This window comes from Phytophthora cinnamomi (assembly GCF_018691715.1).
Source record: "Phytophthora cinnamomi strain GKB4 chromosome Unknown Contig0, whole genome shotgun sequence".
Lineage (NCBI taxonomy): Eukaryota > Oomycota > Peronosporomycetes > Peronosporales > Peronosporaceae > Phytophthora > Phytophthora cinnamomi.
In genome coordinates, this window is record NW_027150933.1 from 3,905,026 (window position 1) to 3,931,146 (window position 26,121).

Consider the following 26,121-nt stretch of genomic DNA (forward strand, 5'->3'; position numbering starts at 1 on the left):
CTGGCGGTCATTTGTGGTCCGGAATTACTACTGGCTCGACTCCGTAGCCCCGCGCCGCCCAGCGCAGCACTTGCGATCGCACGGCTCCGAGCCCAGCGGGATTGACAGGTCAGGCCGGTTCGGGTCAGTGAGTATCGGCCGAGGTCCATCCTGACCTGTCACCGCTTCTGTAGTCGCTCGAAGGAGTCCCGTTGCACCTTGTGAGGGTCGACCTCCATCCCCTTCCTCGGTGGAGAGGAACACTTCACTCACAGTAGGGGTGTCAGTGAAGTGCTCGTTTCTTTCATCAAGTAATACATTGTTACTTTGTTCACGTAGTCGTCACTCGAAATGTCGGTGCTTGGGTACAGTACGGACCCGATCCAGGGGACCCACTCCAAAACCCAGCGCACGGCCTTTTAGTCTCCAGTAGCAGCAGCCACCGTTCGTTGGAGCCGTCTCGTTTGGGTCTGAACTTGAACGCTTGTCACTCTGAGCGGAACGCTTCCTAGCAGACCAGTTTCTTCACGCAGTAAGTGTAGCCGTCCACGCTGATCCTCAGGTTGACTTCTCAGGCCTTGTTGCGCCGACGAAGCCGAACTGGATAGACGTCACGGGCCTTGCTTGACCACAGGAAATCGCTATTCTACAGAGACGCCTCTCGCGGCAGCCTTCAAGCCTCTCGAGCTCACTCCACTCAAGCCCTTCTCCAGCTCACGCGTACCCTGCTTCTCCACCAAATGTTGAGCACCCTCCCGCCAAGGATCGGGCACGCGTGGGCTGTTCGGGGAGTACTGTAAAGAGTGGTTGGAGCTCAGAGGGGCCTTTCTCGGTAGGTGCAGGAAGGAGGCGGCGCTAAACGAAATGTAAAACGGTACTTTGTTAGACTTCGTTCTTAGCGGGAAAATATTTGAGTGACAAGCAACTGCGGGCACACACTCCGCAAGTATGTTTCTGCAGCCATAGCGACCTAGCTCGGAGCCAAGTCTCTGTCGCGCACCCTCCCGCCAATAAGCATGACTCCTCCTCCATTCTACTCACCGGGGCACCCTGACGTGCCATCCTTCCTTGTTGCGACACCTCCTCCATCCTGGCTCCGAGAAAGCACCGTAGCACGTCCTGACATCCGTCCTCAACGCCACCATGCTAGCCCTGGAAGCTCCCGTCGTCGTCGTCGAGCCCAACTGAAATCTGGGTCTCGCGTCATCTTCCAAGCGACTCCTCACAAAGTGGTACGTTGTGCCACTCGAGTGTATCCATTCATAGTTGTAGCCATCGGTCGAGCGAGAATCACCCCAGGCGGTCTCGGCGCGGGTCTTTCAGAGTCCAGGCCCAGCGAAGACCCTCATGGAATGTCACCCAGATTCCCGGGTACGGGACATATGGTAATACCCAATCTCTAGCGGTAGGTCCGCCACGAGTGCCAGCAGCTATGGCTACCCCACGAACGCTCCCGTCGCTGCTGGTGCCTTCTTCATGGGCGTTGTCCCCTAGTCCGTACCACCGAGTCAGCGGAATTGTGCCTTCTTCCGCCCAACGCTTCCCGCAAGTGGTGGTGACGCCGGTTTCTAGTGTATCAGTCTCCCCAACCAGGTCGGCGGTCCCCGTGCTCCCACCGATAGTGTCATTTGGGCTGTGGAGGTCCCTGACGCCCATATCGTCGCCTAACAGCAGCAAAAAGTGACAGTGGGGTTGCCCGGGCGAGATGAATCGCCTGCTGGCCGTTTAATGAATCAATGGAATTTGAACGTTGTTAACTCAATACTCAATAGGCACTGCAAAGTGAATTATGGCTGTCGGCAAGTAGAATGATACTATCCGTGCGTTGTAGTCATTCAAGCCCCAACGGCGCTGATTGAGGCGCGAGATAAGCAGCTGGCCGCATCTTGGTGACCATTTTTACCGGCTACGGCTACGAGCTTCTCGAAGTCTTCTTCTCCATGTTGGTCAGAGTACCTTGTCAACTAGGAGAGTTACTACGCCTAGAGATCCATTCGCACACGCAAGTTGGAGCGCCGTGGTGCCGCTTGTTCCCCGTTGATCGATTTGAGCCCCATTCTTGAAAAGCACACCCTCGACTGCAGCACTCATTAACGGAGTCCAACCCTGGTTATTTGACAGATCTACAGATGCACTATTTCCAATCAGCAAGTGCACCACAGAAGTATGCCCATTCTAAGTCGCGCGTTTCAAGGGGGTATCTCCGAATTGGTTTCCCAAATCGATAGTTGCGTCATGAGTGAGGAGCAAATACACCACATCAATATAACCAGTTCACGTGCTATTAGGAGAGGAGTGGCTCCATTTGGTAGTTGCTGGTCAACGCTTGCACCACTGTCCAACAGTACGGATGCCACATCCGTAAATCTAGCGCCGGGGGCAACCATTACCGCTGTCCAACCGTCCTGGTTGCTCGAAAAAATGAGTGCACATCTCAGAGAAATCCATGCACTCTCTTGGCAAATCTTGGAAATTTTGTACAGTATAACTAACGGATTTCGCCGATTACAAACCCTTCACAAAATAGAAACCCGGTCACGTTTTGAAAATTGGATCAGAAAATAATATATATATAAACCCGGTGGAACAGTTGGTACCGGTATCGAACGAATGGCAGAGATGAGAGCTTTTGTTTTTCAGCCACCATTGCACCGGACCAGTGGCATGCGCGTTACTGAGTGAGGAGCTCAATGACGCACTTGACGGCGTCGAAGTAGTTGTCGAGTAAGGAGAATATGTATTTCATTTATAACGTGATGTAATACAGAACAGGCTTTGATGTACCCTTTTTCGGATGATCGCAGGAGATCGTTAAACACTGTGCTCGAAGAGATACCATACACGATATTTGGAGTATTGTAGCACACTCAATATTGCGAAATAGTACTTTCTAATCCGATACATTTGTAGCGGAGGATTTCCCCTGCAATTGTTATAGAGTGAATCTGAAAAAGTAATCTTTGTCGAGTAGGAGTTATTTCTCTACGAGTGCCTCTCACCAAGGCAATTCTGCATTTTTAGTAACCCTACACAGTTCAGAAGTCCCCTCCCAACTGTGATTGCTTTTTGATGGCAAAACTAAATAGTGGCCTGGGTACTATTCGGTGAAATCCGTTATTAGTGACAGGTTGCCTCTGTTTGAAGTCGAAATTGATTGAATTTTTGAATATTTCGCGCATCGCAGCTGTAGCTGTCGATGCCATTCCCCCGGTACATTCTCGTTCCTGACCTCGGCCGCGTAATGGTTTCAAAGTTGCGATAAGAAGGCGAGATGAGGTATAGTGGCTCAATTCCCGAGGAGCAGACAACGTATCCAAGTCGTCGTCAGTTTTTATTCAACGGGTAGCGCCACTCCCAACGAGTAGTATTGCTGCCCAAAGAGCAGTGGCTCCATTTGGTTCTTGTAGGTCAATGGTTGCCTTGTTCTTCATCCTGTAGGACCGAAACAATATCAACATAACTCTTATTTGACGCTTTCTTGAGTGCACTCTCGCCAGCATTGTTGACAACATCAATCCTTGCACCCCTCTCAAGCAACAAGCGGACCACGTCCGTAAAGCCGCTTTTGGCAGCCATCAGCAATGCATTGTCGCCATCACCATCGGTCGATTCGACAGCTGCGTCATGACCAAGTAGAAGCAGAGCCATATCAGGAGAATCGGCCTCGCTGGCTAACAGCAAAGCTGTTGCACCGTTCGGACCCTGCTGATCAATGTTTGCCCCCTGTGCTAGCAGCAGTCGTACGGTCTCCGCGTGACCGTTTTCCGACGCTGTGATGAGCGCAGTCCAGCCCTCATTATTTACCAAGTCCACAGCCGCTCCTTGCTCCAACAGAATCTTCACAACCTCTGTTTTACCATTTTGGGCACCAGCAATCAACGGCGTATCCCCATCCTCGTACGCGCCATTAAGTGCCGCTCCATGTTTCAGGAGAAACTTCACGACGTCGACGTTGTCGTTCTCAGAGGCGATGTGGAGAGCAGAGTAGCCGTTCGGAAGGCGATCATTGACGCTTGCTCCGCGTTCACAAAGCACAGAGACGACGCCGACGTGACCTTCACGCGAGGATCTCAAAAGCAGGGATAAACCGCCATTGTCCACCGCGCTAAAAGATGCTCCACATTCTAGTAGCACCTTCACTGCTCTATCGTGTCCATTGTTTGCAGCAATCATTAGTGGAGTATCGCCGTCTGCATCCACGAAATCGATCGCCGCGCTGTGATCAAGGAGTAGATGGATAATATCCACATTGCCATTCATACCTGCGAGTGAAAGGGCAGTCCAGCCTCTGTCATTAGTTGCGTCGATCGAAGCTCCATTCTCCAGCAGTAGCTTCGCGATGGCAGGATGCTCCGTATCGGCTGCATTTATCAGAGGAGTGTCACCATCTTCCCCTGCGTGATCAACTACAGCGCCATATTCAACGAGCAATCTGGCCGAGTCGAAATGCCCATTCATCGAAGTAATATTGAGCGCAGCGGAACCGTTCGAGCATCGAATATTCGTGTCTGCTCCATTTTCAAGGAGAATTAAGACCACGTCGTCGTAGTCGTCAGCGGCAGCGCTCATGAGTGCGGTCCAGCCCTCACTGTCACTTAAATTGAGTGATGCACCACGCCCGATAAGCAACCTCACGATATCGCTGTAACCATCTACTACAACTAACAGAGTATCCGGTGTGTTTGTCTGGTGTCCGTCGTATTCCGCCCTTGGGGCATCAGCCTGCCATAGAGCATCGACCTATCGCCCTGCATTAGCGCATTAGTAGCCTGCCCTATGGCATCTCACCATCATCCCGACTGGCTTATCTTTGCCCGAAATTACAACGCATAGCCATGCGTAATAATTATAACGCGCTGTGATTGGCCGATTTTGCCTCAGCTTTCACATTTCCATTTTTGAATTCCGCGCGCGGCGGAGCGAGGAAGCGCTCGGACGTCGGGCGCCGCTGCGAGCCCCACAGGACCCGAGCGCCGCACAGGGACTAAGGTACGCTTAGCTACATAGTTTCCAAACTGTAATAGAAGTGTCGGTTTCGGGAGTTCCGCCTGTTGGGATAACTGGTACCTTCAGGGCAGTCGAGGTATTATAGTGTGGGATTAAGGGCGGCCTGGTGCCTACTCCGGTGGGGCCACGGGGGAGTTGCAGTGGGTTCCACGACACGGCCATGTAGTCGAGACTCCCCCGTTGGTGCACAGATGCCAGGCAGGTCGTCCCGAATCTGCAACATTGCTCTCTTGCTTGCATCCCGGGTTTAATTACCTTGGAGAATGGCATTTGGGTACTGCAGCTCTCCACTATACTGACCATTACTTTCTCTAAAGTGGGTAGCAATACCCATTTTAAGATGATAAGAAAGACTGCAGCTGGCACCCGCCGCCGACGTAGGAATTCGCGTGCCCTTGCCGCAGCGACCGCTCTTGGGAGCCGCGACCTGAGGTGCCCACGTCCGCCCGCCAGCGGCGTGGGAAATCTCATACCAATCCGGGGTAAATGGGGCAGATCTCGGCGAAGCCGGGTGACCTGCCTCATCTCCGGGCCAGTGGTCGTGTATGGGACCGGCGCTTTAGGTGGATGCACCTTTTTGCGCTTCTGTGTCCGCGGCGGGGCGCGTGTATAGGACCCAGGAAATGGCGACGGTGTTCTTAGACTTTATGTCTAACGCGTCATGTAACTCTGTTGTGTGTACGCAGGCCAAAATGGCTCGAACGAAAAGGAAATGGACGCGCGAGGAGATCGAGCAGGCCTTGCGGGACAACGAGCGTATCAACGCAACCCCGGCTGCTCCAGAGGAGCCTGCCGCTAAAAGGCGCCGCCAAGCGCGTCGGAGGGCTAAACGATACAACTTAAACAAGGAATTTCAATCGCTTATCGTGACAGACACGGCCGCTACTGTCACGGCTGTCGAGAGTCACGTTGCGAATAAGAACCGGAAACACGTCTGTTGAGCCTCCACCAATCCACAGAGAAGAAGCTCCGGTCCAGGCAGCGGCGCCTGTTGATTCTACAGTTGTAGCGGCCGATGTCAGCACAACGGAGCAAGTTCCCGGCCCGACCCCGGCGGAGGCAGCGCGTAGGAGGCGCGCAGCAATGACGGCGTCTCAAACAGAACGACGCCGCGCGCGAGACAGAGAGAGAGCCCGGGCCAGAAGGGCGAACATGACGGGATCCCAGCGCGAGCGTCAGAGACGTAGAGATGCAGAGCGCCAACGGGCACGAAGGGCTTTACGAACAGAGCCCGAACGACAGCGCTCGCGAGCTGCAGTGTCAGCTAGACGGGCGGACCAGCCGGAGCATGAACGACGGACTGAGCTGGAGGTTGACCGACTTCGCCACGGACAACTGCGACTTCAGGAACCTCCGGAAGACCGGGAGGTACGCCTCGAGCGCGAGCGAGTTCGCCAAGAAGATCGTCGGGCTGCGCTAAGCCATGAAGTGATTGAAGCGGAGAGGTCCGCCCGCCGGGAGCATCAAGCAATGGTTCGCGATGCTCAAGAGGAGGAGGAGAGAGAGGAGCGGCGACAACAGGAGCGTATACGGCGCAGCACCCTTCGCAGAGGTCATGCACTCGCGAACCAGGAGGAGTTCAGAGTCTCTATGCTCAGCGGCGACAACATCGTCAATGGGCGCCACAGACTGCCTCCGACTATGGTTTGCCCTCATTGCAACGCGTGGAAATGGCCTGCGGAGTCCAAGAAAGGCTGCTGTTTAGAGGGAGCGGTGCAACTACCCCCACTACCTGCTGCGCCACCGCGACTGCACCAGTTGTACACAGACGCCGAGTTTCGGCGCCGCATCCGTGCCTACAACCAAGTGTTTGCCTTCACATCGATTGGGGCTTCCTGTAGCAACCGGCACAACTTCAGGGACGTGAACCAAGACGAGAGCGTTGCGGGACAACGAGGCGTATACACGTATCGCATTCAAGGAGCCATGGGGCACTACTTGGGCTCTCTACTTCCGCGTATCGACACGTTCACAAACGAGCCCATGCCTCCCAAGTTTGCCCAGATCTACATCGTCGATCCAGACATGCAACAGCGAGCGGAGCGGAGCCGAGGTATCTTCGCTGACCTCGATTCTGGAACGCTGCTGGAGATCGAACAAATGATGGAGGAGTGCAATCCGTTCGCGCAACAGTATCTCAACTTCGCGGAGAAGCTGCGCGCCGACCAGGCGGCGGGAAAGGAGGTGGTTGATATGGTGTTCCGGCTACACGAAAAGAGGTCGAACCCACGAACCCACAACCTACCCACGGTCTCGGAAGTTGGGGCGACCCTTATAGAGGATGGCAACTTGGACAGCCCGCGCGATATCCTTCTGTGTGCAAAAGATCACTCTCTGTTGCGCCTTTTCGAGACACACTCCATGTATGACCCGTTGCAGTACCCACTACTTCTTCCGCATGGAGAACTGGGTTGGACCTACACAGACGTGTATGCGAACAACGTGGTGCGCAGAAAGAAGCGCGAAATGTCCCTCCGCGAGCACGTAGCCTACCGGTTATTCCAGAAAGTCGGTGACGAGTCGGTACTGCACCAAGGTGGACGATTATTCCAGCAGTACTGCGTAGATCAACGAGCCAAGTGCGAGCAAGAACAACTGCGTTGGGTGGCATCCCATCAAGCTGAACTACGGGCCGATCAGTATGGCGGGGTTCAAGACGCGCTTCTAAGTGAAAACACGGCGGTTCTGCGCGAGGGAGAAGCTCTACTGACAGAATACAACCGCGAAACTGGGGCGTTACAGCACCCAGATGAACCGCAGCGTCGCTCGGGACACTTTCTGGACCAAATCGGCAAGCGCATCGTTTTACCAGCTACGCATTCGGGGAGTCCGCGGGCCATGTACAAGTCTTACTAAGATTCCATGGCTATCGTGCGGGAGTACGGAAAACCGGACGTCTTCGTTACTATGACGTGCAATCCTACGTGGGACGAGATCCAGGAGAAGATACCGGAGCCAAACCAAAGCGCACAAGACCGCCCGGACATCGTAGCCCGCGTTTGGCAGCAGAAACTCGCGGCGATGCTGAAAGACTTGGATGAAGGCGTACTGGGACGTGTTCTGGCGAGGATCTACGTAGTGGAGTTCCAGAAGCGGGGCCTCCCACACGCACACATTCTTATCATTCTCGCAGAGGAAGACAAACCGCGTGCAAGACAAATCATCGACAAATTGAGCTCCGCGGAGCTTCCCGACGCCGAGATCAACCCCCAGCTGTACGAGACCATCTTCACGTGTATGATGCATGGACCATGTGGCGCGGCGAACCCCTCCAGCCCCTGCATGAAGGACGGGAAGTGCACGAAGGGATACCCGAAGCCGTTGGTAGAGGTTACCCAAGGAAACGTGAACGGCTTTCCTGTCTGCAGACGTCGCCGCCGGCCTCCAGGAGTACTCAAGTTCAAGGGAAGGGAGTACGACAACGCCACCATTAACCAGTGGGTGGTTCCATACAACCCCTACCTTTCGCAGAAGTACAACTGCCATATCAACGTGGAGGTTTGTACGGCCCTCACGGCGGTCAAATACCTGTACAAGTACGTCTACAAGGGGTCCGACAAGGCTGTAATCACTGTGGAAACGGTGGGCGGGGAGTCGAACGGTGCAAGGATGGATCCCAACGAGATTCTTCGGTACCTGAACGCAAGGTATATATCTCCGATAGAGGCATGTATGCGGCTTCTCGACTTCTCCGTTCAAGGCAAGACGCACTCCATCGTACAGCTGACTATCCACCTGGAGAACGAGCAATTCGTGACCTTCCGTTCCAGCGACAACCCGGATCGTGTTCTCACGCGCGGTCGCCATACGATGTTGACCCGCTTCTTCGAACTGTGCGCGAGCGAGGCCCCGGAGAACCAAGTAGCAAAGACCATGGTGTACCAAGACATTCCGAAGCTGTTCCGATGGGATGACAAGGCAAAGAGATGGGTTCGTCGCAAACAATACCAAGCGGCGCTTGGGCGGATGGTTCATGTGACCCCTCGGGACATGGAGCGGTTCTACATGCGTGTACTGCTATGTCACCGCAAGGGACCACAGTCTTTTGCCAAGCTTCGGACAGTGGATGGTGTTACGTATGCGTCGTACCGCCAGGCCGCACTCAAACTGGGCTACCTTGAAGACGACGCAGAATGGATTGCCTGTATGGAAGAAGCCGCAGCCTTCAAGATGCCGTACCAACTCCGCCAGCTCTTCGCGACGATCATTGTTTATTCTCAAGGTTCGGAGGTTCGCGTACTGTGGACGAGGTTCTTTCAGAAGACTTCGCGTACACTTACCGGGGCTTGGAAGGACAGGAGAAGGAAGACATGGTCAGGTTCCACACACTCAAGGACCTTAACGACCTGCTCCAGATCAGTGGCTACGTAGTGGCGGACTTTGACCTCCCTCAGCTGGATGAATACCCGCGACTGGTGCTGGATTCGCTGCTGCGGAACAACCTCATTCGACGCGAACTGGAGGGGTACCAGCACTCTACCCTTCAAGCCATTGTGGACCAAGAAAGCCAGCTGAACGACGACCAACGAGCTATTTACGACGAAATCATCCAGGCGGCCGAAGCGCCAGTTCAAGGCAACAAGCTATTCTTTATTGACGGCCCGGGAGGTACAGGAAAGTCAACTCTGCTGCGGCATATCCTGGCGAAGGTGCGACTGTCCGGGAAGATCGCGATTGCTGTGGCTTCGAGTGGAATCGCTTCGCTGTTGCTCATGGGTGGGCGCACAGCGCATTCAACGTTCAAGATACCTCTCAAGCTGAACGACAAGTCGACGTGTGCGATTTATAAACAATCGCGCCTCAAGATGTTGATCGAGCGGGCCAGTTTGGTTATTTGGGACGAAGCTCCAATGACTCACAGGCACGCCTTCGAAGCGGTCGACCGGTCTTTGCGTGACATCATGGGTAACGACCAGGAACCTTTTGGAGGGAAAGTATTTGTACTTTCGGGTGACTTCCGCCAGATTTTGCCGGTGGTAGTACGCGGCACACCTGCAGAGACCATCGACGCGTGTCTGAAGTCATCTACGCTCTGGCGACACTTCAAGTAGCTGCATCTCACGGAAAACATGCGTGTACAATCGGCAAGTAACGAAAGCACCGCCGCAGAGCTCGCGGCTTTCTCGGAGTTTCTCCTACAAGTCGGAGAGGGTAGGCACGAGGTCAATAGGTCACTGGGCAGGGACTTTGTGAAGATTCCGCGCGATATGCTGATCGACAACATCTACGAAGAAGGAGACGACATTGAAGACGAAGAAATCGCACCTGGAGCTGTTCCACGGGGTTTGAAGAACATTATTGATAAGATGTACGCCGACATCAACGATCCCGAGGTGGCTACGGACGAGTACTTCGCCAACAGGACCATCTTGACGACTACCAACGCCGTGGTGCACCGCATCAACCAAGCTGTCTCTGAACGACCCTCCGGGGAGGCCCGCGAGTATCTATCGGTGGATTCAGTGGATGACGACAACGAAGGCAACTTCTTTGAGCCGGAGGTGTTGCATTCGGTGACTATCAACGGTATTCCTCCACACAAACTTACACTGAAGGAAGGCGCTCCAATAATGATGATGAGAAACCTGAACCCCGACTTGGGCCTCTGCAACGGAACGCGACTACGGGTTGTCCAGCTCAAGCCCCACGTCATTCATGCTACCATCATGACTGGCGAACGGATTGGTCAAAACGTTCTAATTCCAAGGATCGTCTTCGTCAGCGATGGGGACGCGCGCGAGTTCCCCTTCCGCTTGCGACGTAAGCAGTTTCCAGTTGTACCAGCGTTCGCCATGACCATCAACAAAGCCCAAGGCCAAACCGTCCAGAACCTGGGTTTGTATCTGGCGACTCCCTGCTTCTCCCACGGACAGCTCCATGTGGCGCTGTCGCGGGTTACATCCAGGTCCAAGTTCAAGGCTTTGATCGAGTATCCAGAGCTGGAGGAAGACGACGGTGCATACACTGACAACATTGTGTACAGGCAGATATTCGAAGATGCTTAGGCGGAGTAGGCATTCAGCAGTACACACTTCATAATTACATAAATACATGTCTTTTTTGGAAGTGCGTTTAACTTTAGCAATGCATCCCTTTGACGAAACCATCGCCCGCCGGAGCGAAGCGGAGGCGGGCATACCCATCCCCCAACGACAAAGCGTAGTCTAAGCGAACCAACCAGCCCGCCGGAGCGATGCGGAGGCGGGCGGTCCACACTACTGTGACCAAACCCACAACCACCGCCGCGAAGCGGCGGCGATCGGCTAGTCTACTACAACTAACCGAGTATCCTGTAAGTCTGTCTGTAAATCCGTCCGTTTCCCGCCCCTTCGGCATTTGCCTGTCGTAGAGCATCATCCTACCGCCCTGCATTAACGCATTAGTAGCCTGCCCTATGGCATCCCACCATCTTCCGGACTGGCTTATTTTTGCGTGGTATCTATTCGTCCTGTGATTGGCCGATTTGGGCTCTGCGCTAAAATTTCTTTTTTGAATTCGAATTCGCGCGCGGCGAAGCGACGCCGCGCTCGGACGTCGGGCGTCGCTGCGAGCCCCACAGGACGCGAGCGCCGCACAGCGACGACGGTGCGCTGCGTGTCCGACATAGCAACCTGTATATGTGCGCGATAGCGCTATAAAGTAAATAGAGGACGACCTTCTGGGCGTGAGCTAAATACATAATATATTATTACTGCTCTGTGATAGGCCGAAACCCTCTTTGTTAGAATATATTGCTATTCGGGGCGCCACACACATTTCGCGACTCAGCGCGCGAAACACAAGACGTGCGCTGGACAGGGGTGAACCCGGACCTTCAAACGCGACTCGCAGGACCTTGAAGCACGATCGACCGCCAAGTATGCTGGACATTCAAGCACCGAACGCGATCGCGTAGTAGTGGAGCGAACTGGCACAGCGAGCGTAACGGGTTGGATCGAACGGTATGTTCAGTAGTGGAGCGAGCTGGAACAGCAAGCGTAACGGGTTAGGACGAAAGGTATGGCAAGTAGTGAAGTGAGCTGGCACAGCGAGCGTAACGAGTTGGGACGAACAGTACGGCAAGTAGTGGAGTGAGCTGGAACAGCGAGCGGAACAGGTTGCAACGAACGGTATGTTCAGTAGTGGAGCGAGCTGGAACAGCAAGCGTAACGGGTTAGGACGAAAGGTATGGCAAGTAGTGAAGTGAGCTGGCACAGCGAGCGGAACGGGTTGCGACGAACGGTATGGCAAGTAGTGGAGCAAGCTGGCACAGCGAGCGTAACGGGTTGCGAGCAACGGTATGTTCAGTAGTGGAGCGAGCTGGCACAGCGAGCGGAACGGGTTACAACGAACGGTATGCCAAGTAGCGTAACGGGTCGCGCCGAACTGTAGACCCGCCGGAACGAAGCAGAGGGGGTTATGGCAAATAGTGGAGCGAGCTGGAACAGCGAGCGTAACCGGCTGCGACTAACCACACACACACCGCCGCGAAGCGGCGGCGATCGGCTAGTTATCAGCAGCTGTAATCAATGGACTATCCCCCTCCTCGTCGATACTGTCGATCGGTACACCACGGTTAAGAAGCATCTCGGCGATATGAATATGTTCATTCTCACATGCAATGTGAAGGGCAGCGAATCCATTAGGGAGCCGTTTGGCGAAATCCGAGCTGAATCCAAAGCACAAGCCACGTCGATGAACGAAAGTTGCTTTTCCGCTGGAAGTATTTCGAAGATCAGCTGCACAAATTCAGTGTAGCCGCTGAAATATGCTACATTAAGGGGCGGCCAGTTCTGGAAATCACCACGTAAGTTGATGTCTGCTCCGTTATCTAAAAGAATCCGAACTGCTTTCAAACGCTTGTGCCAAACTGCTGTCACCAAGGCTGTACTTCCGCTGGGTAGCTGTGCATCCAGCTTTGCGTCTTGATTCACGAGGAACTGAACGATATCAGAATATCCCAACTGCGCAGCAGTGATCAACTGTGTATAACCTTCTTCATCAGCGAGTTCAAGTGAAGATCTGTGGTTTACAAGTCTGACAACAATATCGAGTTGACCGTATTCGCAGGCGATGTTCAGTGCGGTTGCTCCAGTGGGTAGCTGTAAATTCACGAAGTGATTGGCTTCCTTACTTTTCAGCGACGCCTTCACCACACTCACGTGCCCTTGTTCGGCAGCTTCCATCAACGGTGACCACCCAAAAAAGTTACCAACTCGGTGGACGCGCCATTTTCCAGAAGATACTTTACGATGTCCCTGTGACCATTAGCTGCAGCCACAAACAGTGGATATTCACCGTCGTCGTCGACAGTGTCGATGCTGGCTCCTTTATCGAAAAGAAGTTTAACAATTTCGATGTGTCCGTTTTCACACGCGACTAGGAGCTCGTTGAACCCGTTTGGAAGCTGTTTGTTCACAGAAGCCCCGCTCTCGAGTAGCACTGCTGCGATTTCTGTGTATCCTTCTTCAGCAACACTCAGCAAAGCGGTCCAACCTTTGTATTCTCTCCAGTCCAGCGCTGCAACGGATTCACATAGCAACGTAACCACCTCAGTGTGGCCATTTTCGACTGCAGTGATAAGCGCAGATGTGCGAAATGTGTTTATCGCGTCAACTTCTGCAACATTTGTGATAAGAAGGCGAGCAACTTCAAGGCTTCCATGGATGGAGGCGATGATCAAAGGTGTGTTCCCGGAGGCTCCGTGCTTATTAACGTTTGCCCCTTTCTCCAGCAACACCGTCACAACCTCTGCGTGATTGTTTTCAGTCGCGCTCATAAGTGGAGTCCACCCATTATTATTGAACAAGTCCACCGTAGCACCACGTTCCACAAGCAACCTCACCACCTCCACGTGTCCGTTTTCCGCCGCAGTAATCAGTAGACTATCACCAGTTTCATCGACAAGATCGATCATAGCTCCGTAATCGAACAGCATCTCGATGATGTTAAGGTTTCCAGCCTCGCACGCAGCAATCATTGCGGTGACCCCTTTCGGACCCGGTCTATCGACTTGTGCCCCTCGTTCTAAGAGCAGTTGAGCAACGTCATCGTAGCCCTCTTCACTCGCACGCGAAAGTGCGGACCGGTTTGGGAACTCGGTACCTCCGAATGAGGTGCCGCTGTACGTATGCAGCGCCATCAAAGATGACGCTGTGGCTGCCGAGCTGCACTTTGATGCGGAAACGCATCAAAGGCGCGATTACTACATCGGACTCTTTCATGAGCTCCGATGGTTTCAAAGCAAGAAGACCTCTTCTCGCAGCAAAGTGCCCGAATGGCAGGCACTTTGTCAAAGCTGGAACGCCTTTGTTGAGAACTTCAACAAGAGGCCGAGTGCTTACCGTGATCGGATTAAGCAAGCGCGTGATCGCTTCGAGACGTACTCGAAGCGTGGAAAGCTGGAGCAACTTCATGTTGCTGCTGAGGAGGCAAATGTGCCGTGCGCTGTGCCCGAGGGCTTTCAGTGCACGAAGTGCTTTCCAGGCGCGGTCCGCTTGAGCGACCGCGACCTGAACGGGTACACGTCGTTCCGTGTGCCCGAGAGTCTCAAAGAGCTCCGTGCTAAGTTCTTAGCACGTGAGGGTTCGGGCGCTAGCGATGACCGCAGCGCTCGTGTTACTTCCGCTGCGCCAGCGCGTACTGCTCTTCGTACGCCCTCACCATTTCCGGAACGTCCTCCAGCAAGACGTTCCGCGGCTCCCATGTATCTCGATGGGGAGGAAATCCTCTCCAACGAATACGAAAACGAGCCCCTTGAGGGTTCGTTTTCGGGATACTATGGTCAACAATCCGCTCAACAATCCAGCGGGTTGAGCCGCGGGCGTCACGGATCGGCGGTGGCGGGGGTGGGAACACGCCCCCGGTATGATCAGTCCCGGGCTGATCAGTATGCGCCTCTCCACGACCGGGTGGCCGTCGTGGAGCGTCTGCAGGGCGCTGAGTTCGCCGCCCTGAAGCAGGAGCTGGCGAACCAGAAGGCCCAAGTCGCGGCGGTCTCGCAGACCCACTCGAATATCCAGGTCGAGTTGGGGGCCCAGATGAAGGAGTTGCTCCAGTGCGTCCGCGCGCTGGAGGAGAGGCTGCTCGTCGCCGAGGCCAAGGCTTCCGCTTCTGCCTCGGCTCCTGTCGAGGCTTCGGGTCAGCCGAGCTAGATGGCTCGTGCTGCAGGTATGGATTCAGCCGTCCGACGTAAAAGGTCGGATGGAGGCGCATGCTAGACGGTATGTCTAGCGTGTATGCATTGCCGTGCCGTGCCAACACAGTGAACGGCCCGATGAAGCGCGGAGCAAGCAAGCTTGCTCCGAAGTGCGAAACGGCATGTTTAGGCAGGTTTTGAGTAGCTAACAAAACCAATGAACTAACTTTGAATTCATTTGTGTTGCCTCTGCCCACATTGTCTGCGTTCAGCTTCTGTTGATCAACAGAAGCTGCTATTGCATCTTGGACAAACCGAATTACGGCTTGTCTTTTGGTGATGAAATTGATTGCATCCGAGCTGAAGTCATTCAGCTCGTTCTCCGCTAGAGGCCCGGCCTCTGCGTGATTCTTTGCGGTGTCTGCGCCCTGCGCAGACCCGTGGTCTTTGTATTTGTTGTTTGAGGAGTCTGCGCATGGCGCAGACTCATGTGGTTTGTTCGCTGTTGCAGCTGACACTGTGCAAGTGTCAGCGGTTTTATGCGGCTGCTGTATTGCAGTCGTAGATCCTCCCCCACTTAAAGTGGGAGCCATCGCTCCGAGTAAACTCGGTAGACGTGGATGCCGCATGGCATTCACGTAGAACGGTGTATGCCCTGTCGAGGCATGCACTGAGTTGTTGATGGCAAACTCTGCCATCGATAAGCACTCGCTCCAGTATTGGAACGAGTGAGCGTAGCTCTTCAAAATGTCGACGAGCACGCGATTCACGCGCTCGGTTTGACCGTCCGTCTGCGGATGATCCGCAGTCGACATTGAAAGTTGGCTCCCAAGAAGTGTAAACACTTCTTGCCACAGGTGCGCTGTGAAGCGCGGGTCTCTGTCCGACACGATGTCGGACGGCATGCCATGGTGTTTGAACACCATGTCGACGAGCAGACGGGCCGTCTGCTTCGCGGTCACCTCTGCTGGCACCGCAGCAAGATGTACCATCTTGCTGAAACGGTCTACAAAGACCACAACACCGGTGTTCCCTCCGCTGTCCGGGGGAAGACCAAAGATGAAGTCCAAAGACATGGACTTCCAACACTCCGACGGAGTCGGTAGTGATTGCAGTGGAGCCTGCGCGAATGGCGCAGGCTTTACGCGTTAGCATACCTCGCAAGCACGGATGTACTTGCGCACCCACTCTATACTGGTGGTGCCAGTAGAAGTCGCGCGTGAGAAGGACGTATGTCTTCTCACGTCCGAGATGTCCCGCAGTCGGGGCATCGTGATACTCGTACATGATCCTGAGTCGCAGGTCATGGTCATTTGGCACGACAACGCGATCCGCGTTGTCGTCGACTGCGTTGTAAAGTAGCAGTCCTTCGTGCACACGAAAGCGGTGTGCACGCGCTCGAAGGTGCTTGGGCAGCTTCTGACGGGACTTGTCAGAAGGCGCTGTGCCATAGGCCAGCAAGAGCTTCGCGTCCGCGTCGTGCGCGTACGCGGCCTTCACATCATCCAACAGAGATGATGTGGGTTTGCTCGATCGTATGGCGTCAATGGCATTGACGTCAACAGCTTCTGCATAGTCCGGCCGACGTGATAACGCGTCGGCCACCACGTTCAATCTTCCGGGTTTGTATTCGACCCGGAAGTTATACTCCGCAAAGAATGAGAGCCATCTCGCCATTCTTTGTGAAATGTGGCGACTTCACTGCGGTGCGCAGTGAAGCATGGTCGGTGTAGACCACAAATGGTCTACTCCCAAGCAAGTACACTCGGAACTTTGCGAGTGCATACTTCATGGCAAGGAGTTCCTTGTCATGCACCGGATAGTTGCGCTCAGCTGGCTTCAGCTGACGCGATTGGTAGTAGACGACACGATCACGGCCCTCGTGATCGTGCTGCGATAACGCGCATCCGATCGCGAAATCGGATGCGTCACACACTACGTGAAATGGGCGATCTTGGTCAGCCACTGCCAAGATCGGCGCCTCAGTCAAGCCCCGCTTGACTATATCGAATGCCTTTTGGCAATCGGGTGTCCAATTCCACACAGCTTCTTTCTTAAGAAGCTGTGACAGCGGGCGGATCTTGCCCGCATAGTCCTCCACGTACTTGCACAAGTACGTGGCCAAGGAACTGCCTCAGTTCCTTGACACTTGAAGGCGTTGGCCATTCGTTAATCACTCTGACCTTTTCTGGGTCAGGGCGGACACCATTCTTCCCTACGAGACACCCGAGGACGGGTATCTCGCTCGCCCCGAAGATACACTTCTTCAGGTTCGCGTAGAGCTTATGCTTTCGCATAAGCTCAAGTAGCTGCCGGAAATGCACCCTGTGCATCTCTACGTCGGTCTTCCCGTCCACAGCCCGGCTGTGGATGAATACATCATCGAAGTAGCCCGGTGCGAAGTCGCGCACCGAGCGCAACAAGTGCGTCACGCACCTGTTGAAAGTCGCAGGGGCATTCTTAAGCCCCTGTGGCATTACTAGCCATTCCCAGAGCATGCCGCTTGGCGTGCTCACTGCCGTGAGAGGGATATCGCTCTCACGCATTAGGATTTGATAAAATCCATCTCGCAAGTCGAGAGCACTGTAAACGGTGCTCCCGGCCATCGAATCGATGATAACATCTTTTCGTGGTATCGGCGTCTGTGCCGGTACCGTCGCATCGTTCAGCTTGTTGTAGGCATGAACGATGCGCCATCCGCCCTGTGGCTTCTTGACACAGAACGTCGGAGCACTGTGCGGGGACTTTGATTCCCGCACTTGTCCTGCTTTACGACGACTTTCAAAGAAGTCGTCGATCGCTTTCACTTGCTCTCGCGGCAGTGGCCACTGCCGCGTGACACAGTACTTCGTGCCCGGCACGAGATCAATCTCGTGCTGAATGCCCTTATCCTGCGGAAGCTCCGCAGGAATCTCTTCCGGGAGTACGTCTTTGTACTCCCTCAACAATTTGTAATAGGGACTCGACTTCAGCGAGTCCCAACCTTGTTCCTCGAAGCGCTCTCGCTTCGTCTTCGCACTGAGAGTGTCTTCACTCTCAGTGCTACTTCCCATGAAGAGCTGCCTCAGCTCTTCGCTCTCGCTCGCCGTTCTTTCACTGTCCGAAAGAACGCAGACTTGTTCGATGCGTCCATCGTGCAAGTCGCGCGTGAAGCGCTTCCAGCTCATGGCTGGAAGCGAAGTCAACTCCGACGCCGTCGTCGGAGGACTAGCGAGTTCCATGTCACGATACTGGAATCCAGTATCGGTGCGCGTCAAGACGCTTAGCGTCTTGACATTCGGCGTCACCGCCGCAGTCTGCCCAGCAGACTGCTCTTGTTGCGTCTCGGTCCCGGACCGAGACTTGCGCAGCGTTTTCCGCTTGCGCCGTCTTCTTGTTGTGCGGAGCCGGGCTCCGCACAGTTGTTCTTCTTGTCCAGGCCCGGCCGTGGACAGTCGTTCGCCGGCGGACCCTGTCCGCGGGCGCGCGGTATCAAGCCCGGCTTGACCGCATTTTCCTTCGTGCAGCCCGGCTGCACGGTAATGTGTCCCTTCGCCCGCAGACCCTGTCTGCGGGCGCGCGATATCAAGCCCGGCTTGATCGCATGGCGCTTCGTCGTGCAGCCCGGCTGCACGACAGCATGCAAATTGCGTCAGTGCGGTACGTTTGCAACCGTCCGCACTGTTTGCAGCGTCAACTCCCGGAGTTGACACGCCTTCGTCACCTCGACGCCATTCATTGGCGGAGCCCCTCATGACTGAGGGTGCGTCGGCTCCCGGAGCCGACGCGTCGTTGTCGACCTGACCGCTTCGGGTCAGGGACTGTCCCTTACACACTTGAACGTGGGTGTTGGTTCCCGGAACCAACATATCTTTTTCTTCTGACGTCGGCAGCATTGCCGACGTGGGTCACTTGTGCGCGCCCTCGCGCACTTCTCGGGCACTCCGGGACAGCAGCATAAAGCGCTGTCTCGACTGGTGAGCCGCGCGCACCTGCTGGTGCGCGCGCTGCGGTAACAGGGCCATCGCTCTCTGTTCCGCTGTCGCGTCCGAAGCGCACGAGCGTGCGCTTCTTCCAGTCTATCACCGGGTCATGCCGTGCAAGCCACGGCATGCCCATTACCACGTCGAACTTATCGTCCAGGTCCAGGACGATAAAGTGTTCGACAAACACTCGTTGTTTGTACGAGAAGCGCACGTTCACGACGCGCTTCTCGGTCTTCACGATGGCACCTGTTGCCAGTCGTACCTCCAGAAGACTTCGAGGTGTATCTACCTCCTCGAAGTCAAGTCTCGACAGGCTTCGTAGTCGAACAAAGTTGTTCGACGCGCCTGAGTCTACCAATGCTCGAAGAGAGTCACTCGCTCTCTTCGAGTAAACCTTCAAGATGACTAGGTTTGGCCTGTCATCTTGTTTCTTGCAGTGAGAGCTGGTCTCACTGGGGGCTGCAGTCCTCAGTGTCGCGTGCCCGATGTCGGCACGCGCGACTGCATTACCAGTAGGGCGCCCCGCGCCTACTGGATGTTCGCGTTTTTTGTTGGTCCGCGGCGATGCCTAGCATCGCCACGACGGCCACCTCCAGGGGGCATGGGAGCTGTACACTCCCGTGCAAAGTGACCGATCCTTCCGCAACGGAAGCATCGCACGTTACCTCCCTGCTGCTGGTAACCAGCAGTTGTTGCATTCGAGAGGTCCATTGGTTCTGGACCTCCCGGCCTCGCTACCGGGCGCGGTTGCGACCTCGGCACGTTCACGTGCAGTTTAGCCTGCCGCAGGCTAAACTCTTCTTGCATGGCAAGAGTGATTGCAGCTTCGAGAGTACTCGGGTATTCTCGGAAGAGATAGGTTTTCACAGGCCCATCTCTAAGCCCCTTCATGAACGTGACGACCTTGGTCGCCTCGTCAATCGGGTTAGTCACGATATTTGATACCAAATATCGTGCGCGCTGCGCGTAAGCATGGACGTCATGCTTACCCTGCTGAAGGTCGAGGAACTCCGCCCTCGACCGGAACTCGTTTTGCGGGGGCTCAAACGCTTGTTTGAGCTCCTCTTTGAACACTTCGTACGTGCTGAAGCACGTAGGATCGGAGAGTCGGCGTCCATACGCCCAACTCCTTGCGCGTCCGCCAAGGCAGGACATGGCGAACGCGACCTTCGACAGCGGGTCGACGATGCGTCGAGCCGCTATGGCTGTGTCGAGTTCGACAAGCCATCGGAGGAGAGGCTCGCCCTCTCTTCCCACGTAATTGCTTACGCTCAACTTTAATGGTTGAGCACGCGGTGTCGTCCCTGACGACGCCGTCACTGAGGAAGCAGCGTCACGCTGCTCCTTCATGATGAATCCCAGAGCAACACCATGTTGCTCCGTCGGCGATAGCGTACGCAGCATTGTAGCTATCGCCGCTTCTCCAATGACTGTTGACAGTCGTTGGAGGGCCTCCCACTCTGGGTCAGCCAGGTGGGGGCAGTCAGCGTGTGCAACATGCGTTGCAGGCGTGTTGGAGCTCTCCATGGGCACCTCCGTGCTCATGTGGTTCTCGGCTCCGCGTTCGTACACCGCGTACGAACGTCAAGCAGTCGGTCGTTGGACGGACTACAAAGTGCTACCAGGTGTAGTGGGTCTAACTTGACTCACTACTTTAGCTTACACGTTGCGCAACGTGTATGAGGAAGCGTAAGTACTTAGTAATTACTTAGGTTAATTATATTTGAATACACAAATATAAGTTAAGTAAGAAAGGATTCCAAGTGACTTAGATTAGGTAAAATGAGAACTGTATTGTTTGTAAATTGATCTTCCTCTAAAAGCTGCTAAAACTGTTTATCATCTATGAAAGGGTTGGCAGCGGCTGGCTGTCAGAGCCCCGCTAATATGCATGTCTCTGATTGGTAGAAAGATGCTGCTTTCTACCAATAGGATCTTTTGGGTATGTGTGGACCACTCACTGTGGTGGTCCACTTCAATGTATCCATCGGTGTGTCTTACACCAATGTGAGGAAGTATCCAAAACGTTTAACAGATAACCTATCTGTTAAATTCACAAGTGACTTGCAGCCACTTGTACGTGTAACCCCGTTACACTCCCTTTGATGATCACGCATGACATCTGAACTTGTCAACCTCCACTCACTCCTTCTTGGTCAACGCACCAATCAATAGGAGCAGATCTTGAGTACGGGAACGCGCTTCTTCGCGATCACGGCGTGCACGGTCTTCTCTTTCCAGTTTTTCCTCACGGCGGCGCGCCTCGGCTTCCGCCTTCGCTTCCAGAAGCCGAGCCTCGTTTGCCGCTTTTTCATCACGGCGACGCCGTTCCTCGTCCGCACGACGAGCCTCCGCCTTTCGATCACTCTCCTCGCGCAACAGCAAAATCGTCTTGAGGTTGCTTCCTCGCATGCTGTTGGCACTACCCTCTAAACCATCCAGCTTTGTCTTGAGAGAGGTGGTTGCCTTCATCGCGCGGATGCGCTTGGCTTTGGCGTAGCTGGCCTCGACCGTGTCCCTGTCGTCTTCGCGAGTGCGCTTTGCACCCACAGTGTCGCGGAAACTAGACAAATCCCCACCCCCAAGGCGATTCGAGGCCTTTTGAAGCTTTGGGTACTTGGTCGCTTCGAGGTCGTCGCGGTTGACGGTACCGACACCTTGCACCAATGGCAGCTGCGACGGTAACGAAGGTTCGCCACCAGTGGCGTTGGCATCCCCCTTGCGGGGTTGTGGTAAGCCTCCACAGCCAAAGCGTCGTGTAACAGGCATTGCTCGGGCAGGAGCAGGACGTGGCGTGTGGGAATCGTCATCCTGAGCTTCCGCACACATCGGCGAAGTGAGCAGGTCTTGGAACTCGCCACGGTTCAATGAACGGCTGGAAGCCGTCGACTCCTCCTCGACCGACCCGTCGGAGCCCGGTGACTGGGTGAGCCCAGATACGGTCACGGTGGCTTCATGAGGTACACGCAAACCTTCGCTGTCGACGTCCTCGTAGAAGGAGTCATCCGGATCAACGTCAAAGCAGAAGTCGGGCTGGTCGATATCGGCCTCGTCGTCCATCTCAACGACGTTGGCCTTGTCGTCGATGGCCTGCTTCGCTTGCTTGGCCTTCTTGATGTGAGCGGGCACCTCCTGGACGCCGGTCGGCTTCCGAGTGCTGTGCAGCACCTTGAACTTGCGTCGCAAGCTCTCGAAGTCTCTCTCAGGCGAACCTCTTGGGCGGTTGGCGTTGTACGACATTGCCAAGCGTTCCCACTCGTCCCTGCCCAGAGGTAGCAGCTTCTCAACGAGCATCAGGAGGTGGTCGATATCGGCCATCGTGTAGTTAGTGATTCCAGTGTGCTTCGGCATCTACAAACTCTCACATCAATACAATATCAACCACGTTGCATATGTGCATGTACGGCCGTCTTGAGTCAGTGTACCGGGTGTTCAGGTTGGAGGCGAATGGTGGAGAAGCGCGTGAAGGGGCGAAGTGCTTGGAGCGTAGTAAAAGGAAAAGTGAGAGCCGACGACAGCTTCGCCCCGCCAGCGCTTTGACTGGAGTGCTGTCTTCTCCACCACCCATGCACGTAGAGGCTTGAGATGTAAGCTAGCTTCACTGAGGTGCGCGCGAAATCTGCGCGCGCAAATAGCAAGTCATCATGCGTGAAATCTTCGAAGCTTCGATGGGCCCATCAACACGTTGTTGGCGCGAAGGTTGGCGCGAAAATTGCCGCGACAGTACTTTGCTCTTCCAGCTCCTTTGTAATTCTAACTACATTGCACCATTCTGGCAATGCATTGCAATAACCATCAACCAACAGACCGCTAACCGTTAATCACAAAGCAATTGTTCATTTGTGCACAATACACGCACCTACGCAAATACCAACATTGCCGCCTTGTTCGCTCTTTCACCTTGCTCTCTCCTTCATCACTCTCGCTACTCCATCTTGTTTGCTGCTCACGCTTTCGCCTTCTCATGGATCTTGCGCATCTTGAATGTCCCGTTGGCGCATCCACTCAGTCCGCACCGACATACAAACCACAAGTCACCGCCATAGTCGACAGTCACCTCCTCGCCGCAGTGAATATCTTGCATCGTTGCCACGACGACGGTGGCACGGCGGCCGTTGGCTACTTCGACGAACTTCGCCACTGTTTGGCAAGAGTGGTTCACAAATCTCATGAGCCCTCCCATGTTCTCGGCGTTGATCGCCACGCATACTGGAGACGTGGGCCGCTCTGGACGCTGCCTCATCACCAGGCGGTAGCCGCTATTACGAGGTCTGCTGGCACGTGAAACACTAACGTGCTCCATCTCGCCGAGGAATTGCCCCAGCACTTCGCCAGCTTCGATGTTTTCGGCTGCGACAACGCCCAGCATTCTAGTGCGCACGTTCCTCCCCAAATAGACCTTGTGTGATTCGGTCAGCGCATTGCCGCAGAGGCCCTCATACGGGCAACAGTTGATGTTGCAGTACAGGTGCAGAAGCGAGTTGCGGCAAGAGCCCACGCGGCAAGCTGACGGACAGTCACACCACCCATAGGGAGGCACCGTCGGGAAGACCGTCGCGAGCGGGTTGAATTGCTCACGCAGGTGGATCACGTGGTGCGGCCACTGGGCTGGTATAAACTGGTCACGTGGTCGCGGCGCTTGCAGTCGAGCCCGAGCTGCCACCTCCATATTGACCCGCATTACCCCGCGTGGGTTGATGGCCGGACGGTCATCACGATGGGGCACCGATCGTCGGTGAGAGTAAGGCGCGGCAGCGTCCCGACGTCTGCGCCGACCTTCTTGGCGGGGCTGAAGCGCTTTGCGCGTTCTCGGGCGCGCAGAAAATTTCGGCGGCCTCTCCACCAGCGCTGGCGACGACGTGGTGGGGCTGGAGCATGAGCGAGTTGTCGTCTCCGGACTTGGTGGCGGGTTGGTCGCTGCCTTGGACAGGGGGCGGCTTCTCTCAGGTGTCTGCCACGGAGGGGTTGCCGTGCCAGTAGCACTGGCGGAGTCGCTGACACCATCGTCACGGTGCTTGCTGCCGTCGTCGTACTGTTGACAGGACTGGGTGTTCGGAGGCGTGTTTTCGTCCTCGCTGGGCGTGTCGTTGATGCACCGAAGCCTCCAGTGAACTGCAGAGTGCATCAGGCGCACCATTGTTACTGCATACAAACAGCTGGTGAGTCCTCTCAAAGAGCAGCACATTCAGTTCTTCAGCTGCACACACCTTCTTGAAGTGGAGCTTGCTGTCGTCTCCGCACCGTCGGAAGTAGATTCGAAAATGAGCGTCGCTTTGCTCTGGCGGAAGATATATGCACAGCGATATACACGCAGAGTGAAGGATGCAAGCGTAGGAGTGATGATCAGCATAAAGTATACAAACACCAAGACAAAACTTTTATGATGGCTACACGCATAGAACTAGGGATAGGGCAGTTTATTGAGACGATATCTGCGTCTCACGAGATTTATGCGCGAATATGCTGCTGCATATCTGCTGCAGGTATGACAGGCGTTTAATGTATTTATGGAAGGCGTCCACTGAAGTACGCTGCATTAAGCGGCGGCCAATTCTGGAAGTCTCCACATACATCGAGATCCGCCCCATTGTCCAAAAGAATCCGCACCACGGCCACGCGCTTGTGCCACACAGCAGTGAGCAGAGCAGTACCCCCACTGGGCAACCGGCCGTTCACATTAGCGCCTCGATTCACTAAAAGCTGGACGATGTCGGAGTATCCCAGTTGCGCTGCCGTGGTGAGCGGCGTACAGCCGTCGGTGTCGGCCAATTCGAGGTCAGCTCCGGCGTTCACAAGCGCGACAACGACATCCATGTGTCCACGTTCGCACGCGATGTTAAGAGCGGTTGTGCCACTAGGCAGCTGCATATTGACGATCTCGGCAGCGGTCGCGCTCTTGAGGAACGCCTTCACCACAGCTCGATACCCCAGCTCCGCAGCCTTCGTCGCCGCTGTCCAGCCTGCCTCGTCCGCAGCGACAGCCGACGCTCCGCGCTTCATCAGCAGCTTCACCACGTCAGCATGTCCAGTCTTCGCTGCCACAAACAGCGCCGTCAGCGCAGCGTCGCCGCTGCCATCCACCAGCTTCACAGTCTGCAGGTGGCCAGAAATGGCTGCGAGCTGCAACGCGCTGCGCTTGCGGACGGCGGCCATTGCGGTGTCTGGGAGCGGCTTGAGGAGCGGGAGGGTGGAACGTGACGCTGCGGTGATGGAGGCGTGCGGGCGTCTGGCGGCGGTCAGCGGGGCGGAGGAGCGCTGCAGGGAGGAGGGAGTGCGCAATGGAGGAGAGAGTGATGATCACGAGAGGGTGGGTGGGTCGATTTTCAGAGGGATAAAAAAACAGATGGGTTTTAATGTGGGTTTTATTTGATGATGATGGGTGGATGACTTCACTGTGCGAGGTGAAACACGGTAATATGGAGTTATATTATACAGATCATCACCAAGAGCAGAAACAAACACAACCCCGTGAACCAAATTACAACTGCAAGGCCATAAAGGCGTCTTCCAGCTTGCTGGCTTGCGCGGGGTGTGCGGAGGCCAAGCTGATTCGCGGCGCCTTTCGTTGCATTGATGTTGGGTTTTCCAGAGTGGCAGTAACTTGCGTGACTTGAGGGTCCTTCGGCAGTTTCTTGAAAGAGTTGGTGCATTGCGGAACAGGTTTCTTGCTGAGGTAAAACGTTTGTGGTTGTATTGCGTCCGCGCTTTAGTTTCATTGCAGAACAACGTGTTACGAATGAAAGATTTCATCGTATGTTGGAGTTTTCTGTCATCAAACTTCGCGTTCCATTAACTCATCGCATCCGTCGCAAACGGTTACTTGTTTGGGGTCCCATTTTCAAGAACAAATCGTTTTCAAGTCTACGTTGTCATGGTCCTTGAGCGCAAGTCTGTTTTTCGGTGCATGTTAGTGATGCATACGACTGCGCATATTCGTTGTGCAACGAAAAACAATCGTACTTGTTTTTATAGGAGTATGCAATGTTATCTCAAACTACCGGTAAGGTCTGACTGATATCAGGCTATCGAGGAAATGGGTTCATTCGATCTTGG

At 54.8% G+C, this 26,121-nt stretch overlaps 1 protein-coding gene across 1 annotated transcript; it reads right to left on the minus strand.

The window, feature by feature from the left end:
- Nucleotides 1-793: 793 nt before the first annotated feature.
- Nucleotides 794-25,221, minus strand: IUM83_02219 (uncharacterized protein; the record flags this gene model as incomplete). Its single annotated transcript, XM_067926120.1, has 3 exons — nt 794-834; nt 1,021-1,069; nt 24,640-25,221. The coding sequence occupies 3 exons, from the start codon at nt 25,219-25,221 to the stop codon at nt 794-796; spliced, it is 672 nt and encodes a 223-aa protein (XP_067800790.1).
- Nucleotides 25,222-26,121: the final 900 nt, after the last annotated feature.